The sequence below is a fragment of the Talpa occidentalis genome, unplaced genomic scaffold, assembly GCF_014898055.3.
Source record: "Talpa occidentalis isolate TD23 unplaced genomic scaffold, MPIMG_talOcc4v2.1 talOcc4.10, whole genome shotgun sequence".
In the NCBI taxonomy this organism is placed as follows: Eukaryota; Metazoa; Chordata; class Mammalia; order Eulipotyphla; family Talpidae; genus Talpa; species Talpa occidentalis.
In genome coordinates this window covers 72,328,654-72,352,237 of record NW_023600993.1, presented here as the reverse complement: position 1 = coordinate 72,352,237, position 23,584 = coordinate 72,328,654, and the positions used below count along the sequence as shown (strand labels likewise).

The window sequence follows — 23,584 nt, the reverse complement described above, 5'->3', positions numbered from 1 at the left end:
TGTGACCACAACCAGCAGTGCAGCCAGTTGTCAAGGGGACAGCGCAGGCTGCCTTGGCCAGAGGGGAGTTTCTCTCACCTTCAGTTGAGGTGGGCTGTTCAGTCCTGGTCCTCTGGGTAGTAGGGCAGGTCAAGACCCAAGACTGGCTGAGTTTTCTCTTTGAAAGCGGGTGAATATCAGGCTCTCTGTGTTGTTTCCCCACCTGCAAAGAGGGCTTGACTTCTTGCAAGAAGAATCAGCACTTCTGTTTATCTTGTGAGCCGCTTGTCATCCTAGTTGAACAATTTGCTTTAATCAAGGAGTATTTTTTTTAATTGAAGTAGTGACATTTACAACATTGTATAAGGTGCAGGTGCACAAAAAAGTTCTTTAAATAAGCAAAATATAGGTGGCCCAGAAGCAAAGGTAGAGTTTTAAATTTCTTAGCCCTCATAAAATGAATAATAAAGCTAAGCTTCCAGAAACAAAGAATGTGCCTATTTTTTTTTACAAGTCTGCCTTGATATTATCCATCTGATAACCTCACAATTTTTAATTTAAATTTTATTTTTATATTCCCCATACAATTACAACCCCCTTATTTTTACCCCAAGCCTTCCTTTCCCCGCCCCCTCCCCCATAGAGTGTCTCTGGTTCATAGTTATTTGTTGATTTTGATATTTTCTTTCTTATAGTTATTCTTTTTCCTGGTCCCTTATTTAAGTTTTCTAGATTCCTGCTATGAGTGAGACCATCCAGTATTTTTCTTTTTCTTTCTGGCTTGTTTCACTGAGCATGATCCCTTCCAGCTCCATCCATGTTGCTGCAAATTGCATGTGTTTATCTTTTTTGAATGCTGAGTAATATTCCATGGTATATATGTACCACATCTTCTTGATCCAGTCATCTATTTTTTGGCATTTGGGCTGTTTCCAAAGCTTAGCTATTGTAAATAGTGCTGCTATAAACACAGGAGTGCAGGTGTTCTTTGGAATTGATGTTTCTGTGTCCTTTGGGTAAATACCTAGAAGTGGAATTGCTGGATCATATGGAAGCTCTATGTTTAGTAGGTCCAGAAATCTCCACACAGCTCTCCATAGTGGTTGGACCAGTTTGCACTCCCACCAACAGTGCAGGAATGTGCCTATTTTAAATGAGTTTCTTAAGGGGAAAGAATGCTAACTTATAATTGGATATCTGTTGGCAAGAAATGGTAACTTGATTTATAGGTCAAGTTTTATTTATATAACTAAATGTTATATATACAGATATATGCTTACCCTTTAACATATATACACATATGTGTGCATATGCATGTTCTGTATAACTTGATATTGGTTAATGTTAGAGGGTGGAAAATCTGGACCTATTATTATTTGTCCTTCTAGGCCTGTTATTTCTGTTAGGGAGAAAATCAACTAAACAAATGCTCTCATGTGTTTATTCACCAAATATCTATCAAGCTTAAGATAAATTCCAAGTACCATGGGACACTAAAGTGAACAAAACAGGTGCATGTCCTGGTCTCAGAGACTTTGCTGGCTGATGGTGAAGGAAGCACTCAAATAAACAATGTGGTAAAAGGCTGAAAATATGGTGATAGGGACTCTCCCTTTTGGCCAGGGGTTAAGTCTCAGCATTATCACCACTACAGCCTGAGTTCAATTCCCAGCCACGGAGCAACACACATGGCACAGCAGACCTCTCCTGCCTCGCCCTTGCTCCCCTCAGCAGTGTATTTCGGTCAATCTGCCTGTTCTGTTCCCCACCCTACCTCTGGTGAATCCTCTCACCCCCTGCACCTCTCGCCTATACCCCAATTTTTCTACACAAAAATTAATAAATCTTTAAAAAAAAAAAGGTATGATACTAAAGGAAGATTTAAAGAGCGACCCAGAAAGACTGAACACATAGACTAGAGAGAGGGTGAGTCTTGGGAGAATTTGCTATGGAGTCCAGGAGACAATGAGGAGAGAATGAGACACCTAGCAGAGAAGACAGCTCGACGTCCATCAAGAGTCAGCAAGAATCTGAGTGTCTTTATTTAAATTGATTTATTTGATTTAGAGAGTGTTACATATGTAATAATGTCCTTTGATCTGAGGAACAAGTAAAGAGTGTCAGGAACCAGGATTTGTGTCCAGCCCAGCTCCTTTATTTCATAAAACCCATGGGCAGAAAGACTTGGGTCAGCTTCATGAGAACTCTAGGCTCATTGCCACAAAATAGTGTATCAAGAAGACAGCAATGGTCTCACTCATAGCAGGAATCTAGAAAACTTAAATAAGGGACCAGGAAAATGAATAACTATAAGAAAGTGAAAATCAAAATCAACAAAAAACTATGAACCAGAGACACTCTATGGGGGGTGGGGGCAGGGAGGGGAGGGATTGGGGTCAAAATAAGGGGGTTGCAATTGTATGGGGAATATAAAAATAAAATTTATTTAAAAAATAAAAAATAAAAAAAATAAATCACATATGTTTATGTAAAGGCAAAAAAAAAAAAAAAAAAAAAAGAAGACAGCAATATGGCCCCAAACAGTGAGGTTTGGAGGGTACTGACAGAGGGACGGAGTGCCCAATTCAGTGACTTCTGCTGTTAATCCAGGAGTTTTTTATGGAGAGTTGGGGTGATGTCAACCACCTCTGGAGCTTGTGGTCATGTCCTCTCCTGTATGCAGTCCAAATTCCCCACACAATCCTGGGCTGTAGGACTCTGCTCCTTTCAACTTCCCGCAAGAAGCCACTCCTACAAGGCATCTGAGAGTAGCACACACACAAAAAATACCAACAACCAAAAAAAAAAAAAAACCAACAGTAGCACAATCTTTACTAGATGCACAATTTTTACAAAGCTGCCTTGGGAGCGAGAGAGACAAAGGAAGGGTTGTATCAAACACCCACTAGTAATCTATTTTAGAATAACCCAACGAAATCTGTGTCCTCCCCAAAGTGCCTTCTCAGCTACAATGCAGCTGGGAAGCTCCCCTTTTCCTAACATTCCCCACCAACTTACTGTCTCTGTCCCTCCTTCTGCCCCGTGCCCTCTGCGCTCTATCCTATAGGATTTCTCCTTAAATATTTAATATCAATTGCTTCCTCCACCACCTGTCTCCACCACCATGCCAGACACGGACCTCAAAATGGGGTTCACTGTGCAGATTTACTGGAGGGGGTGCCTGTGAATGGCATGCTTAGTAGCTTTACTTTTCCTCGAAAACTTGGTTCCAATCAATCTCCAATCCCTGCAGAGTGAACTTCCATTTAGAAAGAGACTCTTCAGGGACTCTTCCACAAAGGTGTCCTCTCACCATGAGGAATTCCAGTAACATAGGCTGAGTAATAAACTTTTCTTCAAGTGGTCACATCAGGAGAGGTATGAATGGAGTCCAAAGGATGGGGGAGGAGGGGCTGTCCCTCCTTGTGGATCCTCTTGTGTAATCCACACCGCCCAAGGCTGGACCCAGGATTCTACAGCTTCCCAGGGCACCCAGGAGGACACCCAGCCCTCCTACCCCACCTCCTCTGAACTGAGATCCGAAGCTGAGTGTTTCCCTGCATGTCTGCAGGCATCCGGATGCTGGACCAGCCCTTTATGACAGACATCATCGAGGCCTCCTCCATCAGCCACATGCCACAGCTGATCGACATCTACAGTGCCAGCTGGGGCCCCACAGACAATGGGAAGACAGTGGATGGGCCCAGGGAGCTCACACTCCAGGCCATGGCTGACGGCGTGAACAAGGTACAGTGATTCCTGCCGCCCAATGCCCGTCCACTTATGGGGCACAGGGGAGAGGTGAGAAGTGGGACAGGAGGCAGAGGTGAGGCTGTTATACTCTGCATTAGTTCAGGCCCTGCAAGACCTGGACCTCAAAATTGGGTTTGCTGTGCAAATTAATTGGAGGGGGTGCTTGTGAATGACAACGGTTGAGGGAGGGCAGAGCAGGGGGAGCCTTGAGATCATGCTGCAAGGTGGCACCTACAAAGGAGAGGGGAGAAAAGTCCCACTCTGTCCTGGCACTCTCAGGAAAATTCTGTGCTAGTGCACTCCCATGCCCGCACCTGGGAATCAGTCCAAAGTAAGACATTTCTCAAGTCCACATCATGAGGAGTTTCCTTCTATCACCTCTCTTGTTTCACTCCCGAGATCACAAGTTTCTCCTGGGAACTCTTCCTCAGTATGTCTGGGGCACCTGACCCCTGCCTCAGGCTCTGCTTTTGGGGAACATGCCATGTGGCTTTAGCCCATTAGGGTTTGCTCTTTCCCTTGGCTGCCAGGAAGCTCAGCACTAAGTTAATACCAGCAAGGTATTTTTAGGCTGGGTTTTCTGCTGCCCCTTCCCTCTCTTCTCTTTATAACCATAGCCTCTAAAATCATTCTTCAGCTTTTGGGTTTGTATCAATTTTTGAATATCCATTCAACCTAAGCCTCTAAATCCTAAATAGTATGAAATTTGTAAATTATCCTCAAAGGAGAACAGCATCCATAACAATGACTAAACATCAATCACTAGAGTTGAACGCTGCCCATTTAGGAAATAATGAAGTAATGGGTTTTTTTTTTTTTTTTGCTTTTGTTTTTTAAAGATTTATTTATTTACACATATAAGAACTGGGGTGAAAGCCAGAGGTGTGGGCAGTGAGAGGATTCACCAGAGAGAGTGGGGAGCAGAATAAACAGATGTACTGAAATATACTGCTGAGGGGAGCAGTGGGCTAGTCAGGAGAGGTCTGCTGAGCCATATAGGTTGCTCCCTGGCTGGCCGGGGATTGAACTTGTGCTATAGTGGCTGGAAGTACAGGGAGGCCTGAAGCAATGTTGTTTTTTTTTTTTTCTGAGATTTATTTATTTTATACAAGAGCTGGGGTACAGGCCAGAGGCACAGGAAGGTGAAAGGATTCACCAGAGACAGAGTGGGGAGCAGAACAGGCAGACAGACCAAAGACACTGCTGAGAGGAGCAGCAGGCGAGGCAGGAGAGGTCTGCCGTGCCATGTGGGTATCTCCCTTGTCAGCCAGGAATCAAACCTGCACTGCAGAGACTGCGGACAGCTTCACAGGGCTGCGCTCAACCCGCTGCGCCACCAGGGAGGCCCTGAAGTAATGTTTTATCACGAGGTAGACCAGCTGACAGGCAGTCCATCTGAGATAGCACCAAAAACCCCTGACATTTGAAAGGCACACTGCAGTTTTCAGAGGGAGTTTACCAATGAGGAGGCGGGGCAGAGGTGTCAGGATAGGGAAGAGGGAGGAAGTGGGGAGGGGTTGCCCCATTTCAATGTCTGGATCCTTAGGAATTTTTCAAATGAAACTTTTAACACAAACAGCTTGTTTCCTTATTGGATTATTCACTGTGTAGGTGGACAGACGTGGTTACACATCTAAGCCCAGGACTAGGTGACAGCAGGTACCCAGGGGAACACTGTGAAGATGCCCTCCCCTCCCCAAGAGATAAAGATTTTTCACTGAGAAGTGTTTTCTGACACCCAAGGTCAAAAGAGAGTCAGGCATCCCTAAGTCAGGTTTCTGTCATTTTCCACGGACTTCTGAATTTTTCCACCACATCTCAAGGCTGGATATTTCTCTCTTCTCTATCTGTAACCTCTCCTGCTACAACTGAAAAGGTCCTTTCAAGTGTGATTGCTCTGAAAAAGTTGCCAAGTGAGCCAAAACTTAAGGAGAAAATTGTTATGACTTATTTTCAGATGACAGCATGTAAATATTTCAGAAAGTGAAGTGCATATGATGAAAAATACATGACTTCTCATTTGACTTTCCCCTAGACTGTGAGAATGATTCTTTCCTTGCTTCAAGGTGACATTTTTGGGTCAGTATTATAAACTTTTGTGAATGATGGTGTAATATACATCAGCAAAGATTTCCTCCCAGTTATTTCAGTTGTCTTGCTGCTCTAAAGGCAAATCTACCTCTGAAAGGTGATCTCCACCTAAACAAAGTAGTTAGATAATTACCTACTACACAAAGGCAGTTCATATGCTTGTCTTTAAATTTTAGCATCCTGAATATAGAATTTGTTTGAGAAACATAGTAATGATAAAAAGAAAGAGGAAAAGGAAGAGTAAGAGCCCTTTATCAGGTTGTACTGTTTGCCACAGACTCCACCACTCCCAATTGTCTAACATCTGCTTCACACATAAAAAAACCACTTACCTGGGTCCTTAGAGACTTAAGTTTATATCTCAAGTTTATTCAATAAATACTTGAGAGAAGGTACAAAGAGCAAGCAGGAAGGAAGGGAAGAAGGAAATATTTTTTCTTTTGCTTAGTCAATCATTTCCTCTTTAGTTTATAGTCCACATGTTGAATACACGGTTAAAGTATTCTTCACATTATATGTGGAAAGTAGGTGATAATCGGAGACCCCTGGATTATGATAAGTCCAATAATTGATTTGTCTCAGTTTAGGAACCCCAAAGCAAATCACGAGATAAGGATTGAGTTCCAGTCATTGATTTGGAAGGTAAAAGCAAACCAGTTGTGAGTAGAGAGGTGTGACAGGGAAGAAGGGGCCAATAAAAGGTATATTATCAAACCAGCCTCCAATAGGAGCAACCAGAGCTTAATCCCATTAGGATAGAACATACTCAAATAATTCTATTAATGGCAAGTGCACTGGGGCAAAATCATTGGCTGAAAGTTGTTCCCAAGGGACATACACTAAGGGCAGATATACAGAGCTGCCTTCAGTCGAAGGAAGAAAGCTCTTAGACAAGGAGATGCCTATGTTGGTGTCTGAAAATTCCAGTCACGGGCCTCGCTGGTGGCGCAGCGGTTGAGCGTTGGGTTGTGAAGCTGCCCACAGACTCTGCAGCACCGGTTCGATCCCCAGCTGCTCCCCGGCCACCGGAGGAGGGTCCCACATGGCGCGCAGACCTCTCCTGCCGCCCGCTGCTCCCCTCAGCAGTGTACTTCGGTCCTTCTGCCTGCTCTGCTCCCTGCTCTGGCTCTAGTGAATTCTCTCACCCTCCCGTGCTTCTGACTGTACCCAGTGCTTGCATAAATAAATAAATAAATCTTTAAAGAAAAAAAAAAAGAAAATTCCAGTCACAAGATGATATAAGACCTAAGGCATATGGGCTGATATCCTTTGCCATTGCCATCTGCTGCAATTTCAAAGTGCAGTTTAGGCAAAACCTCACAGTTTATCCAACTCTGAGATGTAGAGTCATCACTCTCTGGGTAATAAAGAACCAATAAGCTGCGGCTTTTGCTGGTCAGAAAAGGATGTAGACCTTGCAAAAAGATTGATATAGCAACAAAGTCCAGCTATTACATGACACAGTATCTTATATTACTCTGACAACCAGAAGGGGCATTCAGACAACACCAGAGGGCCTTGAAAGTGACAGGTGATTCATGAACTTCTTTCTACATCTTGAGCAAATGCAGCCACTCATGACAACCCTGGCGTGGCTGTGGTTCTGATGACTATACCTCAACCTCCTATTAATCATCCTGGGTTGTTACCGGAGGCCCCATCTTAGGAATATTTAAAGACAAAGCCACAGAAAATCCTCTGAGGCACAGATGAGAGAGCATCGTGTATTCTCTGGGGACTTGCAAAGGGCACAAGCACAGATCCCAGATCTTCAAGCTAGAATGCACTCCATAAGGGTCACTGGCAAGACAGTAGCTCAAAAGCCACCACCCGGGAAAGGGGGGTGCGCAGAGAGCTGGGTAAGGAGACAATGATTAATCGGGTGCCTCCTGCTGAAATTTCATCAGAGCAGTGGTCCTGACACCGTGGCAGCAAGCGAGGGCCCCTGACAGGCACGGATGCCTCCTGTGAGGACTCAGGATTACTCCTTGAATCCAAATGAAGGTCCACAACTGAACACGGGCTGCACAGCGTGGAGTCTGATGTTCAGTCTCTGAAAGGGTCCGTGCCATTATGATCCCTTCCTCCATTTCCAATAAGGAGAAGTGGAAGAAAGGGCTGTGGAAGATCCTTCTTGGGTGCTGGGCCAGCCTAGGTCGGGGAATGTCTGGGTTTTGGTTTTATTCTTTTTCCCCATCACCATCCTGTCTATCCCTTGAACCTTAGCTTCAGAGCCCTCATGGTGTTTATTAATGCTCCCTAGATTTTATAAGGATTTTATTTTATCAAATCATCTTCTATGTAAATGTCCAGTAATTTTGTTTTGTCATTCTGACTTGTTTTACTACATATGACCACACCAAACACCCCCCATTTTCTGAAAGTGGCTGCATTTCATCCCTTCTTATGACTGAATAGCATTCCATGGTATAAATACTACATTGTTGACCCAGCCATGTGTCGATGGGTAGTTAGGCTGCTTCCAGGTCTAGCTATGCAAAGAGTGCTGCAATAGCACTGCAGAATTAGGGACTGTCCAGGTTTCAGCACTGAAAGTCCTTCTTCCCAGATAACCTCTCGGTCCCCTGAAACAGTTGCTCACTCATCCTTTTGTCTTATTGGTGCCAGTGACCCATCTTGACCCAGAAAAACCCACCCAGGGAGGACGGGAATGCAAACCCTTCACCAACCCCCATGACATCAGGCAGGTCAGTCACCCTGGTGTGCTTGGATCCTGCTAGGAAGCAGGCAGGTTTGCACAGGGCTCATACATCCACAGTGGATACATGGAAGACAATTAAAATTAGGGAAGACTCAGGTTTCATTAAGCACAAGCTAGAGGGAAGAATTTAATCAGAGATTATGGGCAGCTACAACATCCTTCACTTGGCTCTCCTGGAGATCCTGATATCTCTGCCTCACTCCTGATGAAGTCCCACCAATCCCATGGGGGCTTCTGGCAGATGCTGCCAGGGATGGCCCAGCTGCCTCAGCATGGTTTCAATGTGCATCCCCGCCCTGCATGCCAGCGTGCCTCTCTCTGCTCCTCCACCTGGAGACATTCTGTGCTCCCCGGTACACACTGGCCAGACCATGGATGTAACACTCCAGGGACACTGTGCTGGTGGCAGGTTCCCAGGGGAACTCCAGAGGGAATGACCACAGTGGCCCACAGGGGGACCCTACTCATTAACTCACACTTGGCTTTTCTCCCCTCCTTGTCTTGAGCTTCCCCATTGCTCACGGTACTTCCTAAAATCACCTATTTCCCCAAATTAACTACCTGTACCCACATCCTTGCCTCAGTATTGGTTTGTGAAGCAACATATATTGGTACCAATCCCTGGCTCCCCATTGGTGCAACCAGTCATCCTGGGGCAGAAAAGTCTGTCCACCCACTGCCCCTGTGTGACTGTACTGCCTCCTCTGGTCCTCCAGGTAGAAAAAAGAAGTGACTATACAATGAAAATATAAAACAGCTATATGGAAATATAATTCAATCACTAATATTGTAACAGAGAGGGGCTTTCTAAGCACAAACGTAAAGGGAAACTATTTACCAAAAAAAAAAAAAAAAGCAATAAATATAACTACATAAAACCCTTAAATTTTTTCTGCAAGTCTGGTCATTGTGAACTGAGCAATGGATACATGGGGATTCATTATACTATTCACTCTACTTTTGTGGTACTTAACATTTTTTCAAATTAAAAGGCTTTTAGTTACACTAAAAAATAAAAAGCAGTTTAGTAGGTAGTTAAATTGTCAAGAGTAATAATATACATCTCAGCAAAAGTGAAAACAGCAAACTACTCTAATATTATACAAATAGCTACTGTGGCTTGGGATTAAAGTGTCGGGGACTTCATTACACAGAGTTTCTTTTAAATGCTGTATCTATTACAACTTAAACAGGAATGAACATAATGAGCTGTATCTGTCAGGAGAGGCTACATTATGCTGCAGTATCAAACAGCCCCCAAAGTTCAGAGACTCCCAACCACAAGTTTTTTCTCAGCTACACATCCATTATGGTGAGAAGAGGACCCTGCTCATCACAGTCTCGGAAGGATCAGGACTGACATATGGAATATTGTTAATCTAGAGAGAGAAGGAAGAAGCTCTCCAGCTTCTGGCACTGACCAGTAAATGGTTCAGCCTGGAATTAATACTGTATATCACAAGACCACATCCAACCACAAGGGGAGTTGTCATGGGCCCAAGCTTTGGACAAGAACTCTCACTATTTAGCAAAGAGCATCAATAACTGCTACAATGAGTCCAGAAATACTACTAAGTGCCTCAGAGGTAACCACTGATCTAAGGAGAATAAACATACATATCAGAGATGTTTGTGAATAGTTTGAATAAAATTATTTCAGAAACTGTGAGTGCAAAAGATAGTATTTGTAAATCAATACATTGCTTTAAGTAGTATTTAAAATATGCATTGGTAGACAAAATAATAGGTTTAAATAATGTGGTGAAATATCTGCAAGTCAAAATGCAACATATAAAATTAAAAAATTGGTAAATATATATGCAGTACAATGACATAAATTTGATTAAGTTCCTTCATAAGGGAAGAACTCTAACAAATCAGAATATCATGAAAGAAAAAACAAGCAAAGAATATTATCTTTGGTGGGGGGTTGATGCTTTGTTAAATTATTCATATAACAAGGACATAGATGAACAGTAAAGATGCAAAAAGATAAGCTTAACTTCTAGTAGAAAAAATGTAACTCAAAAGAATGAGACATTATTGCACCACAAATTCCCTCTTTTAGGAACTCTATTTGGGAAAAGAGAGAGAGAACAGTCTTTCATGAATGTCTAAGAAAGAGGAGTAAATAAATTATGGACTCACTATTTAATAAGACTAATAAAAAATTCTTGTGTAGAGGAATATTTAATCACACAAGGAAAAATGTTAATGATATAATAATAAGTGAGAAATATCTTTTAAGCCGGGTCACAAAAATGGATATATTTTATTATCCCAATTTCATTTTTAAACAATGTATCTTAACTTTGCATTTACATAAAAACTGGCAGAAATTCACAAAATACCACTGATGATTTTCTATTCATGAAGATTATAAAGGACTTTTTTCTTCATATTCTAGATTCCAATTATCTCACAATGAATATGAGTTCCTTAATAAAAAAATGCAATAACTTTTTAGGATATGTCAATGTTGTATTAAGATGCCAAGGGAGCTGAAGAAAAAAATTAGAATAATAGGATGTTTATGAAAAGGCAGGCTGTATATCAGGTTCACCTCTGCAGACCTGCAAGCAGGTAATACTACTGGATCAAGAACTGGGCTGGTCATTAGTCTGGCTCACTACACATGTTAGGGTGGAGGGACTAAGTCATGTTAGCCCCAAGCTTCTCAAATTGGGGTTTTCATCTCCTGGAATACAGGTGATGTGCTGGGGGCACATGGTCTCTAGCTGGAGCTTCATCTTAGTCAATGATAATGATTTGTGACATTTCTCTATCATGGGAAAAATACAAAATCTGCATGAACTTGTTAAGAAATTGGGGATTTGTTGGAGACTGATTTAGGCTATGCCTTTAAAGCCAGCAACTTCCAGCTCACTACCCTTAGAGCAAGTTTCTCAGCCTTAACACTAGTGATACTCAGGACACATAATCCTTTTTGGGGAGAGGTTCAAGACCACGAACGCCCATGACCACGAAGGGACAGGCTTTTGCAGCCGTATCTTCTACTTGTCTTCTCACCCTAGAGCATTCTAGAGCCACCCTGGCCTTGCTGTGGAGAGGGTGGAAGCTGTACATCAGCTGCTCACCTCCCATATGGTGTGGGTGCATGCCTCTTCCCCCACCCTGCCCTACTATCCCCCCAGGTGGGAAGCTGGAAGAGTGCCTGCTCTTCAGTTGTGAAGAGAGAGAGGATACTCCTAGTAGACAAAGAACAGGAAAAGAAAAGGCTGAGCACTAAGGACAGGGTTTAAACTGAAGAGCAATGCTAGCTAGGTATTTGTGATAAAGCTTGTAGTTTATAGCTAATTACCATATGTAGTAACTGTTCTGCATATCATTATGTATTTAAAGTTAATTTTGTTACATGTACGCTTGATGGTATTAGATTTTCTTTTTATATGCTGTTTCCTTGCACAGGTAAAATATCATACAGCATTGTGTTTAAAAGGATCCCACTATGACATGATTCTGTGTGTGTGTGTGTGTGTGTGTGTGTAAAATTTGTAAGATATATGTATTTTGGAGTACAATGTGTATTTTATACTTACAGCCACTTCATATATAAAATGTATAGAGAGGGCCTCCCTGGTGGGGCAGGCAGTTGAGTGCCGCACTGTGAAGCTGTCCTCAGCCTCTGCAGTGCGGGTTCGATCCCCTCCGGCCGGCGAGAATCTCACATGGCAAAGCAGACCTCTCCTGTCTCGCCTGCCGCTCCCCTCAGCAGTGATTTTCGTCAGTCTGCCTGTTCTGTTCCCCGCTCTGTCTCTGGTGAATCCTCTCACCCTGCGGCACATCTGGCCTGTACCCTGGTTATTGTATAAATATATAAATCTTAAAAAAATACGTATAGAGAACATATAACAATATAAAATATCTTTTATAATCTTAATTAGCTATGTGTACACCCACATTTTTCTGAAAAATGACTGAAAGGACACATAAGAATTGGATAATAATGATTGCATTCCAGGGGATTTTTTTTTCCATTTTTTCATATACTTTGATTTTTTTTACCATTAGCATGTGCTATCTTTGTTGCCTTTGCAAAAAGCAGTTCATTTGTAAATTTTATAGAGATTTTTTTCAGCTTCTCTTACCCACTTATCCCCAGTTCATATTATAAATTCGAATGACTTTTTATATTGAGGCCTTCCTGGAAAAAACCTCCTCACGTGCCCCTCCAGAAGGATGTGGTTTTCAGGCAGGCAGAACAGAACCCGGTCATTTCCTTCAGCTGCTAAAGAAGTTCCCAGCCAGGACCTTCTGGGGCAGGGCGGGGCAGGACAGGACCCCCATCTTGCAGCCCTTTGGGAGCAAGGATGGGCCTGAGAGTTGGGGGCTTTCTCCCTGTCCTCCCCCAGGGCCGAGGGGGCAAAGGCAGCATCTACGTGTGGGCCTCGGGAGACGGCGGCAGCTACGATGATTGTAACTGCGACGGCTACGCCTCCAGTATGTGGACCATCTCCATCAACTCCGCCATCAACGACGGCAGGACGGCCCTGTACGACGAGAGCTGCTCCTCCACCTTGGCCTCCACCTTCAGCAACGGGAGGAAAAGGAACCCCGAGGCTGGCGTGGTGAGTGGGGCCACTCCCGCAGGATGTGGTGGAGGGGGGACGCAGGACACTGCGTGACATCGGGGGAGTGGAAGGGGGCTCGTTCATTCCCTCCCAGAGTCAGCGCATGTCCTCAGGGGAGAACCGTGGCCTTCCAGGGAGAACCATGACCTTCCAGGCCTCTTAGTGTTTTGGCAAAAGTTGGAATTAAGAGCTGTGAGGACGCCCTTCCAGCTGATTTCCCATAGATTGTCTTTGTGTCCACTCATCATTTTGGCTGACAAGTGTTGATGAGAACTCACGTTGAACCAGAAGTTGCCCCTGCCTGTCACTAACCAAGAGAACGAACATTAAGAATATAGGCATCACACCACCACCCCATCTGAACCAAGAACCCATCTACTTATCATAGTGATTTCAAAATGGCATCCAAGAATCCATTCTGGGGCCCAAATTGGGCACGCGGTATATTTTCTTAAGGAAAGAGCAGTGATTTTCAACATATTTTAAAATAAGCCCAGGATATAAAAATCAAAATGCTGAAAAAAAGGAGACTTTGATCATATATTGCACTTCTCTGAGCAGCTCTTTATTCCTAAGGGAGTAGGTATATTGATGCATGTTCCATGTCCCTTTGACATATATTACTGTAGAACATCATGGACATTTTTGGATCTCTACCTCACTCTGGATGTTTCACTACCTATCTGCTTTCCTCAGACCTCAAATAGGTGGTCCTATAGTCTTGCTGAGTTACATCCTGACTGGCCACCCGTCTTGCTCCCCAAGGGAAGAGGGCAGGAACAGGGACACAACATTCATTACCAAACAATGCTCCATCCCAAGTTCCTGCCTGAGCTCCACCTAGCTAACCAGCCAGTGTGTGAGCCAGGAGATTACTTTATCTACAATAGACACAGCCCTTACCCTAGGCTGCCTCTGGGTCTTTGGAAGGACCTCAGCATGTGTCAAGCGTGTGAAGTAGAAGGAGGCTTCAGCCCCTCCTACCTATGAGCATTTTGTCATAAGAGAGAAGAGCAATGGGCCTCCATGGGGGCGCAAAGGGTTAAGCCGCAACCTGTGAATCTGTCCGCAGCCACTGCAGCACGAGTTCGATCCCCAGCCAGGGAGCAACCCACATGGTACAGCAGACCTCTCCTGGCTTGCCTGCTGTTCCCCTCAGCGGTGTATTTCAGTCAGTCTGCCTGTTCTGTTCCCCACTCTGTCTCTCGTGAATTCTCTCACCACCCCCACACCTCTGGCCTGTACCCCAGTTCTTATATGCATAAATAAATAAATCTTTAAAAGAGAGAGAGAGAGAGAAGAGCAGAGCAGAAGGGGACAAGTATGGGGAGCTCAGTCCGACTCCCTGGTCCCAATTGTGTCACCTTGTCTTCTATGCTTATCTATGACTCTCTTTCTACTGAAGCTGGGGATGGGCCTCAGTAGAGCTACCTCTGAATATTGTAATTTTTCCTGGTAGATGCCTTTAAACCTCCCTGATACATTGTTCCTCAAATAATATGTCCCGGGCCTCCCCTGGTGGTGCAGTGGTTGAGCACTGGGCTGTGAAGCTGCCCACAGTGTCTGCAGTGCCAGTTTGATCCCCAGCCACCGGCAAGGGTCCCACATGGTGCAGCAGACCTCTCCTGCCATGCCCGCTGCTCCCCTCAGCAGTGTATTTCTGTCTATCTGCCTGTTCTGTTCCCTGCTCTGTCTCTGTTGAATTCTCTCACCCTCCCGCGCTTCTGACTATACCCAGGGCTTGTATAAATAAATAAATAAATCTTTAAATAATAATAATAATAATAATAGGTCCACTTGAGGATCCTATAGACACACAGGAGGAAGCAGAATCATATGGTTTATGTATGGTTTTAATGAAAACTCTGGCTTTCAAAAATACTGAATGTGAGATTCTTTTTTCTTTGTAAAAACCTGATCAGTCTCTCTCCCTTTACAATGTTGTGAAATACTCACTTACATGGCAGTTGTCCTAGTTCACTATGTCTTAGACTCTCTCCATAAATTTTAGATATAGAGAAACATTTTGTTTTTAATGATCCATACTTCTAAGCAGACTTGAGTTGAACATGTTTATTCTCTCTTTGGGAATATTGCAAGTCACTGTCACTAAAAGTAACTTGTCACTTCCCATCTGTATTGTTTCACTTTAGGATCCAGGAAATAAATGTTTTCTACCTCTGGAAGCAGATATGCTTCTCTGAACAATTGCTCTTACCTTATGGACACTGAAATGATAGTTGATGTGTGTCCCTTTTTGCATGGGCTGCTAGGAAGCTCAAATAAAATTTATGGCAACATGGAAAGGTATATGGGTGCTAAACTTCTCCTCAGCTCATCTTAATCTTCACAACAAAGTATAGTTTAAATAAGAAATATAGAATACCTAATCTTTATTGTTTAAGGGTTCAAAATTGCCTGATCTGTTATTCATTACTCAATATCTTCCTTTCTAGGCAACCACAGATTTGTATGGCAACTGTACTCTGAGGCATTCTGGGACCTCTGCAGCTGCTCCCGAGGCAGCTGGCGTGTTTGCACTGGCTTTAGAGGCTAAGTATGTTTCCAGCTCAGGGCCAAAGGCTGGCTCTATAATACATCCCTCCCCCAATACCAAGTTTCCACAAGTAGGTGTGAGAGTCTGTAAGAGTTAAGGTCAATGAACTCTGATGGCATTTCGAAATGACCCATCAGCCCAAGGAAATAGACACACTCACTCACACACACACACACATTCCACATAATTCCATCCCCAGGAGAGCACAAGACCACATCATCCAGCTGCACAAATCAGCTACTTCTCAGATATCAAATAGGGATACATAGATATTTCTTTTTTTATGAAAACCATCCCTTTATACTCTATGTATTCATGACTGTTTTACTCCAAGAACACTCATAATCAGCTAAATGAAGGTAAACATTTGCCAGACTGTGTATCACCAAGGTATTTCAGACCATGTGATAAACAGGACACTCCCACTCAAGATTTGTTAACTTTTCAGGTTAATTCACTTTTAATACTGAAAGAAGATAGGCAAAGTCATGCAGTATAGACCAAGAAATGAGCTTTGTGGAAAACCTAAGCTACAGGTAAGAAGAGACCATCTTTTCTCAGCACTACACAGAGAGGCCACATATCACTACTACTGGATATACCTTGATTTGAGCCTCAGCAGAGAGATGTCCCTGACCATCTGCTACTCTGTCTTCTCTTAGGGAAATTCAGAGGTCAGCCTTGTGTTAGAGGAATGAGCTGTGGGCTTCAGGCACCAGACATATGGTTTGAGTGCAAATGTTTGCTATGAAGAGAACTGTCTGCAAATGCTGTACCCAGCAATTTGTGAGAAGTTCGATTCATTCAGGCTCCTGGGGAAAGGGAGTTGAGTTCCCATCCCTGTCAGCCATTGCTAGGCAACCAGAGTTTCTAGCATCAATCTCCAAGCAGCCATCTCTCTACATATGCAATGCATTTTCTGATTTGCAAAGGAGGTGAGAGCTGATTCCAAGAATAGGAAAGTTTTTGAGAGATTGTGGAGTCTAATTCTCTGCCTTTAAGCAAAAAACAAAAAACAAAAACAAAACAAAATAAAAATACTTAATTTTTACAGATAAACCCCCAAGTTCGCAATGACACTTTTCTTTGGACCAAGCCATAGTTTAATTTTTCTAATGAAAGTTAGGTGGAAGTTTTAGGACACCAAGAGATGGACAGTGATCAAAGCAGGCTGTTGAGCACAGAGGCCAAAAACCTACATATTCTGTGCATTTCCCAAAGATTCGTTTCTTCATCTCAGGGCTTGTGGACCCTGGAGTCTGAGTCGGTTTGCTCACTCCCACTGGGAGCAGACAAGCAGTGGATGTCTGCTGCCTATGTGAACTTCTCAGAGAACAGAGAGCAGGAGTGCTCTAAAATGAGGAGGGTTTCCTGGTCTCAATTTAAACCTTGACTTGACTCAAAGTCTCCTTGGATATTGGCAAGTGTCACTTGCCAATGACAAAATCTAAATGAAAGTGGTGGATCAAGACTGTAGGATTTCTAAACATATTACCTGACTCTGTACCAATATTTTTTTATTTTTTAAAAAATTTTATTTATCTTTTTTATTAATTAATTTTTTATTTTTTTACATCATTGTTCATTTTTAAACAATATTTGCTCCCCCCACCCCCTCAGATATAGTCCCCATAGACTTTCCTTCACCCCTGCACCATCACCTCAGTCCCCTGTGCTCCTCCCTCCCTCCCTCTGATCCGTCTCCCTCCTCCTCCCCTGCAGGATGTCTCTGATTTATAATTGTCTAATTTTGCTTTGTTGTGTTTTGTACTGTTATTATTTTTTTACACTGATGTCTTATTTGGTTCCTCTATATTCCTTCTATAAGTGAAACCATCTGATATTTTTTCTTTTTCCTTCTGGCTTATTTCACTGAGCATAATTCCCTCTAGCTCCATCCATGTTGCTGTGAATGGCATGAGTTTATCTTTTTAATGACTGAATAATATTCCATTGTGTATATGTACCACATCTTCTTGATCCAGTCATCTATTTTTGGGCATTTGGGTTGTTTCCAGGTTTTACCTATTGTAAATAGTGCTGCAATAAACATAAGAGTACAGGTGCTCTTTTGAATCAATGTTTTTGTGTCCTTTGGGTAGATCCCTAGGAGTACAATTGCCAGGTCATATGGTAGCTCCATTTTTAGTAGACTGAGGAATTTCCAGACAGCTTTCCATAGTGATTGGACCAGTTTGCACTTCCACCACCTTTTTTTACTTTTTTTTAAATTGAAGTAACATTGCCTTATATAAGTTTGAAATTTTCATTATCATAAATCACCTTGTGTATACGCTACATTAAGTTTACCACTAAAGGTCCAATTCTGTCCTCCACCATATAATTGACCTTTTTATCTGATTTACCTCCCTTTCTCCCCTTTTATCTGATAACCATCTTCCATCTTATAATCTAAAAGATTATTTTTGTTTATTTAGGTCATCTGTTTGTTTTCTTTATATACCACATATGAGTAAAATCAAGTATCTGCTTTTTTCCCATCTGAATTATTTCTCTAAGCATAACATCTCCTGCTCTAGTTGTGTTGTTACAAGTGGCAGGATTTCATTTTTTATGACTGAGTAGTATTCCATTGTGTATATATACTAGCATACATCATCTTTATCCATTTATCTGTCAATGGGCACTTAGATTGTTTTGAACTTGTGCCTATTGGACCAGGGCATGTGACCATCCAGTGAGGCAATGGCTCTATGAACACGTGAATCAGAGTAGTGTTGTGTGGAATGACTATCTGGACTCTGCTTTGATTAGGTACTTGTACTGGTTCAAGATTGAAATCAGCAAATCCAAATAACAATAGCTAAACAGCAATATGTTTTGTTTTGGTTTGTTTTTTTTTTCCTGCATTGGGAAAGATAATACAGAGGTAAAGAGCCAGAGCTAGTGTGGAGGTGCTATTATGAATCAGGAAATCTGGCTCTTTCCAGATTTCTGCCCTTTCCAGATTTCCTGCCTTTATATTTCAGGCAGGAAAAGGGTAAAAAGAGATCTACCAGTTGAGTCACAAGTCTTTTCTAAAAAGTCCTGCTGAGTGGTTTCCACTTATTTCTCATTGGCCAAAACTGTCACATAACTACCCCAGGCCGCAAAGAAGGCTGGGAGATGCAGTGTTTTGTTTGTTTGTTTGGTTGGTTGGTTGGTTTTTGTTTTTAGCTAATAACATTACTCTTCCTAATAAAATTGAGGTTTTCTCAATAAGAAAAGAGGAAAGGTAGGTACAAGGAGGACAACAGCTAGTATCTTCAAGAAACTAAGTAAATAAACAATCACTTTCCTCTTCTGGATATCTACTTTCTTTTTGACAAATATAGAAAGTTAGATCATCAATAAATCACCTGTGATTTCCAAGAATATTGTAGCATGCTTCAAAAATATTATGTCTTTAGAATGTACATTTTTAATTGGTTGTATATTGATTTTGGGGTTGAATATGCCTTAAAAATTAAAGACATTCCTTTACCTTTAAATATTGTGACCAATACTATTCACTTCTAACTTATTTGAAAACCCAATATATGAGATAGATTTTATTATTAATAATAATAAAGTCTTTACTGAGTGTCCAGGACCACTGAGTGTCTAGTTCCTCTTCACACATTAATCTACACCTAAAGATGTGAGGGTTGAGGTTCAGATTGTAAAGGCAACTCATCCAAGCGCACCTGATTGGAAAATAGCAGAGTCAATATTTAAACCCTAAGGAGTTTAAGGTTTTTTCAGAGAAGCTTTTCATCAAAGCATAATAAAAACAGAGAAAAGGTCTCCAACTCCAGGCCTTTCCTGGGCCTGATTGTGAGACATAGAAAAACCGCCATCTGGTCTGAGGGCCTTCCCACTTGCTGTGCCCTTGGCAGTGGGCCGCTGTGAATGAATTGTCTCTTCCTCAAGAGCAGTGCACAAAATTAGGTTTCTGTTTCTTTAAGATCAGGATCTGCACACCACAGCTACCCCAAGGCATCTTGTAAACTGGATTTTCTGTCACAGTTCACAGGTGTTAGGCAAACAGGGGCTGTGAGAAAATGCCAGCCTGACTTACAAATACATTATTTTTCCAGACTGGAAATAATTCAGACTTTCGAAATCATTTTCTAATCCTGTCAAAGTTTGGAAGATAGACTCAGAATTTTAAAGCTGAGAGAAAACCATTGCAAGTTTCACTACTCAAACACCTCTCTTTACAGAGGAAGAGACCAAGACCCAGAGAAATGAAGCTTTTTGGTCAGGTTAATACACAGCTCTGTTCAGATAAAACCATAACCAACAAGAGACAAATGAAAATTCTGTTGCCTCCCAGAATTCACCCAATGTTTCTCTTTCCTCCAACCTTAAAACTGAAACTTCTTTAAAAGATTTTAGTTTGCAGTTCCTCTAAAGATGCATGTTCTCTCTCTTAAAATTACCTTTGCTGTCTGGATCACTAGGAGGAAAATGCTCATTGGGCCCAGGAAAATTTGACACCATAAATAAAAGAACTCTGAAAGACAGTGGTTGAGGGATATCACACACACACACAGGAAACACACGCAAAAAAGTCAATATTTTGTATTTTATTTTTCTTAGCATCAAGTTGGTAAGCCAGCTGTAGTTTTGGCGAGGACAACTTTCTGTAGCAAATACAGTTTGCCCATTATAGGTAGGCAAACAATTGTTAAGAATGTAATTCCCTGCCAGGAACAGGTTTTCACGGTTTAGGAGACTCCTGAGTCTCCCTGGTCAGTATCCTGACTTAGTCAGGCGAGGCCAGTCTCTTCCTGGGTTTCAGATCCTCTTTACCAAGAGCCACAGCCTCTCCTTGTCAGGCATGATGTCCCCCAGGGAGTCCTGAGTAACCTCTTTTTGGAGCCCTGGCCTCTTCTAGTGAAGGTAGAATGTCTCCCCTAGAAGCCCTGGGCTCTAGTTTGATCTCTGGTTGCTTGTTCTGAATCAAGAGTCAGCTGTCTATCTTGAGTGGTCTAGGGCCAGTCTAATAACAATCATTTACTCTAACTTCACAGGATCTTACTCGTGACTGGATCCAGCCAATAAATTCTTTGCCAGCTGCACAAATGTAACCATTTTTGTTGACAATTGACCTGGGACTTACTCATATGTGGCCTTGTGAAGCCCCCAGCTTTATTTCTTATGGCCATGCCAGGGTCAGATTCCTGTAGCAGCATCTGACTATCATGGTCCTGCCTTCCAGGCCACACATCTAAAATACAACCTCCCTGGTGATGTTTATAAATATCAGATGCAGTGTCCCTCTGCTCTTACTTCCTGTCACTAAGATCAGGTGACAATGTTCTAACATGGGTCAAGCCCTGTCATGCCTCCTGTCTCTTGGTTCTGGGCTCTCCCTGCCTGTCACACTCAGTCTTCTTGTCTTCCTGTGCCTTTTTAAGTTTATCACTTGTGTGTTTCCCTCCTCCTGCCTCTAGAGCCTTCCTTCCAGAACATTCTTTCTCCTAGGAAACCCCCCACCTTCCCTGTCTATTCACTCACCTTGGCTTAATATGCTTCTTCCTAAGAGATCCTTGCTGATGTTCTGGACCAGAGTTCCCCACATTTCCCTAACTGTTTGTTAAAAACAGATACCCAAGTCCATCCCAGATCCATAAATTCAGAATCTCCTGAAGAGCACCTGGAAAGCAGTGGTATTAACAAGCACCCCCAGAGCTGCCCAGGAAGTTAGGAAACACCCTCCTGGGCCAAATTTGCTTGAACTTTTGGCTGCATGTTAGAAAAACCAGATACTTGGTTCAGTATCTGCAGAATTAACATCTCTGTCCTGTCTGACATCATTATTTTTTTTTTTTAGCACTTCATTCACATTACAGGCAGGGTTGAGAACCACCGTCTTAGACCAATGTTCTCAAACATCTGTGTGCAGAAGAATCTAGGGAGTTGCCTTAGGTGTAAATCCTCAAGCCCGCCCCTCAAAGACACTGATTCAGGAGAACTGGGATGGAGACCAGGAATCCATATTTGTTACTAGTCCCCATGTGATTCTGACACCCACAGTCTGAGACACCCCGCCATCCCCAGGCTGTTATCCCCTTGGGATAACACAAGGACTCCAATGTTGGCTCTCTTAGCCAACTCTCTCTCCGCCTAAACTCCTCCTGTTTTGACAGCCCTTGGATTTTTAAATATTGCATTGTCTATGTGTACCCCAAGGCTGTAAGCTCTGAGAAGGCAAGGACCTCCCTATGATGTGCCCAGAATTAGTGACTAGACATGGTATACACTCTGTAGACATTCATGGAATCACTTCATCATGTAATATCTTTCCATATATCAATGTCTTACCTTCTCAATTATTACATGGGATATTTGAGAACAGAGAACATGTTAATTGTCCTATGAACCCAATGTGGTGACATTTGTATCATAGATACGCTGCAAATTTTTTTATTATTGAATAGGTATCACCTATGATTCTTGAGTTGCTATGATAGGAATAAAACAGGTTGATGAAATACCTGTTTTACATGATAGTATATTCCATAAAATCTAAAATTGTTCAGAAGGGGAAATTAGGAGGGAGGGACTCAATTTTCTTTTCAGATAATATGCAAATAGCTGACCAGAGTCACAAACCCAGTTACACTGGGATGTGGACTATACTCTCATTTATTTCAGAAGTGAGCAGTTCCTCATTCTGCTACTTTATGTCCCTCCATTATAGACCCCATGAGAATAAACCATGGACAAGTATCTGAGGGAGTCCTTCTAGAGTCAGGAAGCATAGCATGCTTTGGTGGCAATATGTTCTCTTTTGTGTCTGCTTTCTGTAGGTCAGCATTCTGTTTGTGAGCTATATCCATACTATTTGCAGCAGCTGTAGTTCACTCATTCTCATCAATATGTAGTATTCCACATCTACAAATATACCTGAATTTTGTTTATTCTCTCTATGGGCATCTAGTGGTTTCCCAGTGAGGGCCTATAAAGATTTTAATACATGTGTCTGGTGAATATATGCACACATTTTTAGTGGGATGGAATTTCTGGGCCATAGCTTAAACATATGGACATTACTAGAAAATGCAGTCAGTTTTCAAAATGGTTGTAACAATTTGCATTTCAATCAGCAACATACATGTATTCCAGTTGCCCTCATTTTTGTATCAACATTTGGTATTGTCATCTTTTTCATTTTAGCCATTCTACTGTGTGTTAGAATGTGCTTTTGAAATAAATTTATTTAAGTAAGGAAAAGCAAAATTGTTTAAACTGATATATGTAATGTTTTAAATAGTATATGGCAATCCTCTCTTGACTTGGGGATTCACTGATATTCCAAAATCTTACAAGGGGTCTATGTCCTACCTTAGTTATTATGTCTCTCTCTCCCTCTCTCACCCTTCCTCTTGCCTTTGTTTTTGTCCTCTGTGACACTGGTATCCAGCCTGGGTCTGACCTGGCGAGACATGCAACATCTGACTGTGCTCACCTCCAAACGGAACCAGCTTCATGATGAGGTCCATCAGTGGCGGCGGAACGGAGTTGGCCTGGAGTTTAATCACCTCTTTGGCTATGGAGTCCTTGATGCAGGCGCAATGGTGAAAATGGCTAAAGACTGGAAAACTGTGCCTGAGAGATTCCACTGTGTGGGAGGCTCTGTACAGGACCCTGAGTAAGTAGTTCTTCTAAGATAGTAGTTCTTCTGCTGCATGTGGAAAATGTCCTGGAGATAGCACCATGGGATTGGTAAAAATATCAGATTGCCTCTCTGTGTCAGGGACATTAGCTAGATGTGTTTCCAGGGCAAGCAGGACTGTAGTGCAGCACAAACACAGGGAGTACCACTTACATAGAATACGATATTGTACAACTTAAACCCTGCTTTTAGGAGTGAGCCCTAACTATTTCAGTGCTTCATGT

General features: G+C 42.4%; 1 protein-coding gene across 1 annotated transcript in view; it reads left to right on the top strand.

Annotated features, from left to right (window-relative positions):
* The window catches only part of PCSK2 (proprotein convertase subtilisin/kexin type 2), a 244,172-nt gene that overhangs the window by 204,990 nt on the left and 15,598 nt on the right, over nucleotides 1–23,584 (top strand). Inside the window, exons 8-11 of the mRNA XM_037494323.2 lie at nucleotides 3,551–3,726; nucleotides 12,919–13,134; nucleotides 15,594–15,694; nucleotides 23,109–23,336. Of these exons, the coding sequence (XP_037350220.1) occupies nucleotides 3,551–3,726; nucleotides 12,919–13,134; nucleotides 15,594–15,694; nucleotides 23,109–23,336 (721 nt within the window). The remainder of the gene's footprint in view (nucleotides 1–3,550; nucleotides 3,727–12,918; nucleotides 13,135–15,593; nucleotides 15,695–23,108; nucleotides 23,337–23,584) is intronic.